This window comes from Cebus imitator, unplaced genomic scaffold (assembly GCF_001604975.1).
Source record: "Cebus imitator isolate Cc_AM_T3 unplaced genomic scaffold, Cebus_imitator-1.0 Scaffold235, whole genome shotgun sequence".
NCBI lineage: Eukaryota > Metazoa > Chordata > Mammalia > Primates > Cebidae > Cebus > Cebus imitator.
In genome coordinates, this window is record NW_016107550.1 from 3160119 (window position 1) to 3169192 (window position 9074).

The 9074-nt window shown below is 57.7% G+C and overlaps 1 protein-coding gene across 1 annotated transcript in view; it reads left to right on the forward strand.

Annotated features, from left to right (window-relative positions):
• The window catches only part of PRPF31 (pre-mRNA processing factor 31), a 17648-nt gene that overhangs the window by 7351 nt on the left and 1223 nt on the right, over nt 1-9074 (forward strand). The window contains exons 6-13 of the mRNA XM_017497940.2: nt 1238-1344; nt 1632-1801; nt 2371-2528; nt 4808-4897; nt 6918-7045; nt 7147-7219; nt 7885-8013; nt 8100-8198. Of these exons, the coding sequence (XP_017353429.1) occupies nt 1238-1344; nt 1632-1801; nt 2371-2528; nt 4808-4897; nt 6918-7045; nt 7147-7219; nt 7885-8013; nt 8100-8198 (954 nt within the window). The remainder of the gene's footprint in view (nt 1-1237; nt 1345-1631; nt 1802-2370; nt 2529-4807; nt 4898-6917; nt 7046-7146; nt 7220-7884; nt 8014-8099; nt 8199-9074) is intronic.

Sequence of the window (9074 nt, forward strand, 5' to 3'; positions counted from 1 at the left end):
TGGTCTTGATCTCTTGACCTCGTGATCCACCCGCCTCGGCCTCCCAAAGTGCTGGGATTACAGGCTTGAGCCACTGCGCCCGGCCCCTAGGTGCAACGCTTCTTATCTGGGGGCTGGAGACTTCAAAGGATTCTTATAGAAAGGTACTATGAACCAATGCAGTGGGAGCTGACAGACTTGTGCTCTTCTCTAAGTTATTTTATGGGAGGATGATTTGCACTAGCACAGAAGCCAGAAAAGGCTGACAGGGTGTACAGCTGCTGTGACCCGGTCACACCAGAGGGGTTCTTCTCCCTCGGTTATTTGTGGGATCTCAGGCCTGAGGCCTGCTTTCCACAGGAGCTGGATGCAAGGTACTACAACTCCTTTATCAGGAGGAGACTCTTGCTCGAAGCCTGCCATACATCGTATGCCCTTTCAGGCAGGGACGCCACTGCTGGGTCTTTGGTTCTTGTCCTGGTCTCGCTGTTTTTCCCATGTACTGCTTCTGTTCTGTGACTGCTTTAGGCAGTCCTCCTACTACAAACTACTATATGGTTATATAGAAGGATTATATAAATCAGCACTAAATGTATCGGCACAGCTCCGACTTCAATATTTATAAGATTATATAGAATATATATGTATGGTTATATAGACTGCAGTATTTATATGACTACATAGAGAGATTACATGGAACTAAGTATGCTAGATATAAGTACTAAGTATGATTATATAAGCTAGATATATGTAAGCAGTAAGTTATACTTCAGGCACTAATTGTTCTGACTATAAACTAATACATGATTACATACACAGGATTATATAAAAGAAATAGCTGAATAATAACACTATAAACTAAGATATTCTTCAGGCACTAATTGTGCCTGGGGTTTGCACAGCTCTCCTTCCTTGGTGCCCATGTTGGGGGTTACCCACCGGACGGTGGTGGGGGAAGCCCCTGCAGGGAAGTGAGGCCACCGGATCAGTGCTCCCACTTGTCATGGGCCAGAGGCTTGTGAGGCCTCCGTCTCCCAGATCCACTCTGCCCAGGCTCCGTTTCCAGGTCAGCCAAAGCAGGACAGACAGTGTGGATGCTTCAGGTGGCAGAAGCAGGAGAGGCCCCTGGTGTAGAGACCCTCAATGTAGAGACCGTGACTTTCCTGGTGTCCTCAAGACAAGACCTGAATAGGTGCTGAGCAAGAGGTTCTCCAGCCCTCCTGAGCCCAAGCCTCCCTGTCTCTCTGCTCGCCCCCAGGAGCTGGGCAACAGCCTGGACAAGTGCAAGAACAATGAGAACCTGCAGCAGATCCTCACCAATGCCACCATCATGGTCGTCAGTGTCACTGCCTCCACCACCCAGGGGTATGTCCACTGCGAGAGAGGCGCTGGGCCCGGGCTAAGAGGACTGGGGATTAGGCCGAAGCTGCACACGCAGATGTGCACACACATGCACGCGCGCGCACACACACACACACACACACAGAACTGAGAGGGAGGGTGGGACTGGGGATTAGGCCGAAAATACACAGATGTGCACACACATGCACACACACACACACACACACACACACACACACAAACTGAGAGGGTGGGGGCTGGGCACCAGGCAGGCAGGAGACCCAGGAGGCTGGGCCCACCTGCCCCTGCAGGCAGCAGCTGTCGGAGGAGGAGCTGGAGCGGCTAGAGGAGGCCTGCGACATGGCGCTGGAGCTGAACGCCTCCAAGCACCGCATCTACGAGTATGTGGAGTCCCGAATGTCCTTCATAGCGCCCAACCTGTCCATCATCATCGGGGCGTCCACGGCTGCCAAGATCATGGGTGAGGCCCCGGGGCTGGGTCCCATGGCGGGGATGGGGAGGCGTCTGCTGACACCATGGCCTTGGGAAGCTGCATCCCTTTTCTGCAGAGTGGGGCTTTGGCACCTGGGCCTCAGCACCTGGTCTCCCTGGACATCACAGAGGTCAGCCAGCCTGGCCCCTAGCAAGGCCCTGTCCATGGGAAAAACACTCACCTACAGCTCCTCCTCCTGCCCCTCTGCCGGAAACCCAGAGCTGACCACACCCAAGCCTTGTCAGGGAGCTTCTGGTTTGGTGAAAATGGTTCGCAGACATCCCTGGAACCGGGCGGTGTGGTGTAGCACAAACGAGGTGGTCGGCTTCCTGTCTGGTGCCTCCTCCCTGCACCCCCAGACCAGCTGCCCTCCCTCTCCCAGCCTCCTTTGCATCTGCCCCTCGTGCAATGAGCCAGGTTGCCCTCCTAACAGGGCCACCAAGGGGTCCAACCAGAGCCTCATGTAAAGGCACCCGGCACACGACGAGCGTCTGGCAAATTCATGCACCCCCACCTCTCCGCTTTCTTCTAACTGCCCCCTCCTCCCTCCCCCGCAGGCGTGGCTGGCGGCCTGACCAACCTCTCCAAGATGCCCGCCTGCAACATCATGCTGCTCGGGGCCCAGCGCAAGACGCTGTCGGGCTTCTCGTCCACCTCGGTGCTGCCCCACACCGGCTACATCTACCACAGCGACATCGTGCAGTCCCTGCCCCCGGTGAGCCCACAGTGTCATTGCCTGCCCCCGGCTCCCCTGGAACTTTCCCCTGTGCCCAGACAGCCTAGCAGCCACCCCCACCATCTGACAGTAGCACTCAGGTGCCGGGAACAGGGTGGCACGGGGCATGAGAGCCAGGGCTGTGCAGTCCACCAGCTCCGGTGCCCAGGCTCTGGCAGCGCCACCCACCCATCAGTGACCGTGGGCAAGAGGCATGAGCGCCCTGTGCCTCAGTCTCCCCCATCAGACGGGAGCACAGCACCTGCTTCATGAGTTAGGATGAGGGCTCAATGCAGATGAAGCCCTTACAAGTCAGGCCTAGCTCAGACAAGCAGCGTCAGGTTAGCGTGCAAGTGCTCCAATGACCACCCTCAGGTTTTACCGTTCACTAGAAAGACAAACAACCCACTGAGGGCTGCTGTGCTGGGGACTTAGTTTCTAACAGTTAACATCAGCCACGGGGAGACACACGGGAGGGGCAGGAGAGGTCAGCACCCCTGGAGCTTCCCAGGTCCTCTCTGCCATCAGGACACATCAGCCTCCCAGTTTTGATGCCTGGCAGCACATACACAGACCTAGAACACAAGCAGGAGGCCAGGCGCGGAGGCTCATTCCTGTCATTCCAGCACTTTGGGAGGCCGAGGCTGGTGGATCACCTGAGGTCAGCAGTTCAAGACCAGCCTGGCCAACATGGTGAAACCCCGTCTCTCCTAAAAATAAAAAAAAAATAGCCAGTCCTGGTGGTGGGGTACCTGTAATCCCAGCTACTTGGGAGGCAGGAGAATCGCTTGAACCTGAGAGGCAGAGTTTGCAGTGAGCTGAGATCGTACCACTAGACTCCAGTCTAGGTGACAGAGTGAGTCTCTGTCTCAAAAAAAAAAAAAAAAATTAGCCGGGTATGGTGGCGGGAGCCTGTATTCCCAGCTATTTGGAAGATTGAGGCAGGAGAATTACTTGAACCTGGGAGGTGGAGGCTGCAGTGAGCCGACATTGTGCCACTGCACTCCAGCCTGGGTGACGGAACTAGACTGCATCTTAAAAAAAAAAAAAAAAAAAATGTTGGCACTGTGGCCCACACCTGTAATCCCAGCACTTTGGGAGGCAGAGGCGGATGGATTACTGGAGATCAGGAGTTTGAGACCAGCCTAACCAACATGGTGAAACCTCGTCGTCTCTACTAAAAATATTACAAAATTAGTCAGGTGTGGTGGCACATACTTGTAATCCCAGCTGCCTGGGATGCTGAGGCAGGAGAATGGCTTGAACCCAGGAGGTGGAGATTGCAGTGAGCCAGGATCACACACTGCATTCCATCCTGAGCGATAGAGTAAGACTCCATCTCAAAAAAAAAAAAAAAAGAAGAAGAACAGGCAAGACAGGCTCTGGGACAGACAGGCCTGGGTCCAGATCCTGCTCTGTCCAGCTGTAGCAAGTGGCCTCAGGCGAGTGGCCCTGTGCCCTGCCTGGCCTCCCTCGGGGATGCAGAGAACAACAGCACCGATGGCCAAGGCTCCCCTCCTGCCCTGTGTGGGGTTGTTTTTTTGGTCTTTTCTGTGACCCTTTAGATCAGGCACTGCTACTGGAACACACCCAGGGGTGCTGGTGGGTCACCCCATCCTGGGAGGAGGGAGAGTGGGCTTTAGAACCCAGAACTGGTGGGCCGAAGGCTCAGGGCTCCAGCCACCTCACAAGGCCATCACCACTGCCTCACAGCCCTAGGCTGTGGATTAAACCTGCCCCAGGGAGCCTGGTGCAGGGCCTCTGCCGCCTCATCTGCCCATCCCAGATCAGTCCAAGCACAGGCCATAGACATCACAGGCCTGTGAGGGAGGCCAGGGCCGGCCATTGCGTCACTGTGGCTGAGAGCTGGGGCTCTGTTTGCAGTCTGGATTGGAACCCTGGCTCCATCACCTCCTGGCTGTGTCCCTAGCCATGTGACTTGGAGCCTTGGTGTCCACATCTGAAAAGGGGGTGCGATGATCACAGCAGCCCGATGTTTGAATATTTGATGAGATGGCCCAAGGGGCACACTTAGCACAGAGCTGGTATCCAGGCTGAGCGCGCTCCCAGCCAGTGTCCTTACCTGACTCTGCCACTTACCAGCCCAGACGTGGCTCTGCACCCTGCCCTCATCCCCTCTTCCTGTGAAGAGGGAGCTAAGAACATACACCTCTAGAGCCCGCAGTGGAGCCAGATGAGAAGCACCCGCGGTTGCTGTGCAGTTATGTCTGTCTGTCTGTCTCTCACACAGATTCCATCCCCGTTTTCCATTGCTCCAGGATCTCCGGCGCAAAGCAGCCCGGCTGGTGGCCGCCAAGTGCACGCTGGCAGCCCGTGTAGACAGTTTCCATGAGAGCACGGAGGGGAAGGTGAGGAGGGGAATGTGGGGGCGGCCGGGCGGCCTTTCCTCTGGGCCTGGGGTGTCTCTGCGGGGAGAGCCCTCAGCAGAGAGCCCACCCCAGCAAGCACTGTCCTACCAGGGCAGAGGCGGTGCTTCTGCTGACTCTCCCCGGGGTCAGGCGCCCCCTTCCCCAGTGCGTTCATTCCCTAGGGCTTCTAGAGGAAGGTAGCACAAACCTACTGGCTTAAAACAGCACAGGTTTGGCTGGGCAAGTTGGCTCATGCCTGTAATCCCAGCACTTTGGGAGGCCAAGGCAGGAAGATCACAGGTCAGGAGCTCGAGACCAGCCTGGCCAACATGGTGAAACCCTGTCTCTATCATAGATACAAGAATTAGTTGGGCATGGGGTGCACACCTGTAATCCCAGTTGCTCGAGAAGCTGAGGCAGGAGAATCACTTGAACCCAGGAGGCAGAGGTTGCAATGAGCTGAGATTGCACTATTGCACTCCAGCCTAGGTGACAGAGCGTGACTCCATCTGAAAAAAAACCAGCACAGGTTTACCATCTGTAGGTCAGAAGTCCAAAATGGGTTTCATTGGGCTGAAGTCAGGGTATCAGCCCAGAGGGTTCCTTCTGGGGGATTCAAGGGAGAATCGTTTCCTTGCCTTTTCCAGCTGCTAGGGGTCGCCAGCATTCCTTAACTTGTGGCCCCTCCTTTGTCTGCGAGCCAGCTGCACGGCATCCTCAGACCTCTCTCACCCTGCTTCTGTCTTCAGGTCTCTGCCTCTGTCTTTCCCCCATCTATTTTAAGGGCCCTTGTGGCTGTATTGAGCCTGCTCACATGGTCCGGGATAGTCTTCCCAGCTCACACTCCTTAAATTCCTTAACGTCTGCACGTCCCTTTTGCCCTGAGGTGACATTCACGGTTCTGGGAGTTAGAACACGGACCTCCTGGGGCATGTGTGTGTTGATGGGGGCATAGTTTGCCTTCCGCACCAGGATCTGTCCGCCCTCCAACAGGGGATACTATTCAAGTAATTACTCAGTTCCCTTCTGCCTTCCTTGGTAGATGTACTTGGGAGAGGAGACATGTTTTCTGTCTTGTGAACTGTCGCTTGCCAAGCACCCCGCCTGGCTCGGCCAGGTGTTCCATCTCCCCTCCTCCTTTCCCTCTCCCCGTCTCACCCTGGTCTGGGTGTGGGGAATGCAGCTGTGAGTAACGCAGACAGAGCCCTGTCCCATGGCGTGGATACTCTCATTGGGGCCGGGTTGGGAGACAGTCCACAGGGGCATCTGTCCTGCACCTGGCAGGGCTACGTACACATCAAGAAGAAAAAGGCAGGTGATTGGGGTGGGGAGACATTAGGTGCTGGTTTAACTGGAATGTCAGCGAGGACCCTAGAGCTCTGAGGAGGTGAGGGTTTAACACGGACCTGAATGAAGTCAGGGAGCAAGGCTCTCTGGGGAGAGTCTTCCCAGTACAGGGAGTGGTCGGTGCAGAGGCCCTGAGGCTGGAGTGCCAGGAGCCCCGGAGGAGAGAGGGGGGCCCTGGTGGAGCCTCGTGCGCCCCGAGGAGAACTCTGGCTGCAGTGGAGGGTCTGGGGGGCCAGTTTGGGATCGTTCTGAAAGAACTCCTGGGATCTGCGGTGTGCAGAGGAACAGTGGAGTCGGCTGCCCGGCTCTCGGAGTTGCCGTTTGCTTACACGAGGAGAAGGAAGGTGGAGGGTGGAAGGCTGGGGAGGAGGAGCAGGAATTCTGCTTGACCCTGGTACATGTGAAGGGCTGTTAACAATCCCAGTGTCAAGGAGACAGTTGTCTACTGGGTACAGAACCCAGAGGAGGGGTCTGAGCCGAGATGAGGGCATCAGGTTGTGGACGGACCTGAAAACCCAGAGAGCTGATGAGATCCTCCAGGGCCCCGGAGCAAGGATGGAGGGCTGGGGTGGGCAGTCCGCTTGGGTGGACAGGCGGACAGCGGACACGAGGCCTGGGTGGGCAGCCCACGTGAGCAGCAGCAGGACCCGCCCCTTGCTCTCACCCTCCCTAGGTGGGCTACGAACTCAAGGACGAGATCGAGCGCAAATTCGACAAGTGGCAGGAGCCGCCGCCTGTGAAGCAGGTGAAACCGCTGCCCGCGCCCCTGGATGGACAGCGGAAGAAGCGAGGCGGCCGCAGGTGAGGGCCCCTGGGGGTCTGGTAGGCATGGGGGTCGTGGAGGGGAGGGGCCGGCGTCCTCCCAGCTGACTCCCTGGCACCGCCTGCTCACCTGTCCCCAGGTACCGCAAGATGAAGGAGCGGCTGGGACTGACGGAGATCCGGAAACAGGCTAACCGCATGAGCTTCGGAGAGGTCAGACGCCCCTAGCGCTGAAGCCATGAGGAGAACTCATGGCCACAGGCAGCCAGCCGCCACCGCCCTCTGCCTCCTGCCGCCTTCCCTCCTCTCTGTCCTTTGGCCCTGGCTCATGTCTAGGGCACGATCCCAGCCTCCTCGCTCGTCCCCGGCCTCTACTCTGGTTTCTATCCGTTCAGCCCCAGAGTGACCCTTGTCACCCCCAGAGCCTGCATCTCCCGAGCTTAGGGCCTCTGCTGCTTCCCATCACCCCAGGCTCCTCGGCTGGTTCCTCCTGCCCTCTGCACGGCCCCTCCCTCTGTGAGCCCCATCTCCTCCGTTATCCCAGTGTCATCCCCTTGGTCCTGGAAGACCCACCTCAGGGGCCACCTCATCCTGTGGAACCTGTTCTGGTTCCTGACACCCCCAACCCACATGCATAAGGAAGGCCTCTCAACTCTGAGCTTACAGAGCAGCGCCAGGACCCAGCCCCTTTCAGGCTCCCCAGCATCCCCGGCTTGTAGGGGCCCCCAGGCCTCAGCCAGGCCGAGTGGGTACCCGAGCAGGTGCCCGTGGGGCCAGCCAGCTGCTGACCGTGGGGCTTCTAGCTGGTGGAGGGGGTACCTGAGTGGCTGGAGGGCGGGGCCTCGTCGCTGACTGCAGGGGCCTCCCTTTCCCCCTAGATCGAGGAGGACGCCTACCAGGAGGACCTGGGATTCAGCCTGGGCCACCTGGGCAAGTCGGGCAGTGGGCGCGTGCGGCAGACACAGGTCAATGAGGCCACCAAGGCCAGGATCTCCAAGACGCTGCAAGTATGTGCCAGACCTGGGTGGGGCCAGGGACCGAGGGACGCAGGGTAGGGTGAGCCCAAATAACAGCCTCCCTGTCCTTCCCACAGCGAACCCTGCAGAAGCAGAGCGTGGTGTATGGCGGGAAGTCCACCATCCGCGACCGCTCCTCAGGCACGGCCTCCAGCGTGGCCTTCACCCCACTCCAGGTACTTGCCCTGGGCCAGCTCTGTCCCCAGCCCTGAGACGCTGGCAAGGCCCCTTGCCCTCTGCCACTGTGAAGCAGGTCACAATGAGTCCCCTTACAGGGCTGTCATGGGGCGTGTGGTGACGAGACATGCCAAAGGCATCGGCAGCACCTGGCACATAGCAAGTGCTTGAGGTTAGCAGAGACGAAAGGCACAGAATAGTCCTCATGAGCAGGGACCAGGGGCTGTGTCCAGGGGACCCTGTGGGGCTGTGAGTGGATTACATTGCTCAGCCTCTAGGACCTGTTTGAAATGGCCAGAGTTATTAAGGTAACCTCAGGACCCCACTCAAAACAGTTCCCAGCTAGCTGGGCTTGGGTGTCACATGTGGGTCTGGCCCCCAGCCCAGTCAGCAGTGAGTGGCATGGAGCACGCCAGTCACCGCATCATCGGCACCTCAGTTTACCATCCACAGAGCAGGGCGAGCCTGCACCATGGGTGTGGGACAGCAGTGAGCTCATCTGCTCAGTCAGCGGGTGTCTGTGCTGAGTTCTGTCAGTGCTGTCAGCTCTGGGGGTGAAGCGGTGAATGAAAGAGATAAGTCTTGCCTTCATGGAGCCTGTGGGTGGCCGGGCACAGACAGATCAGTAAGATGTCCAGTGCAGTAGAAGGCAGAAATGCCAGAGGGGGAAGGACATGAGAGGTGGGAGGTGGGACGGGGAGGCTTTCGTCCTAGAGCAGCCAGGGAGCGCCTCACCTTTCCCAGCCTCCACTCCCACGTTGTGAGGTGCCCAGGGCTGAAAAAGGACTGCAGAGAAAGCACTTGGCACCGCACTTGCTGTTGGAGCCTGATGACGGGTCCTGTGCTTATTTTCTTTCTTTTTTTTTTTTTTTTTT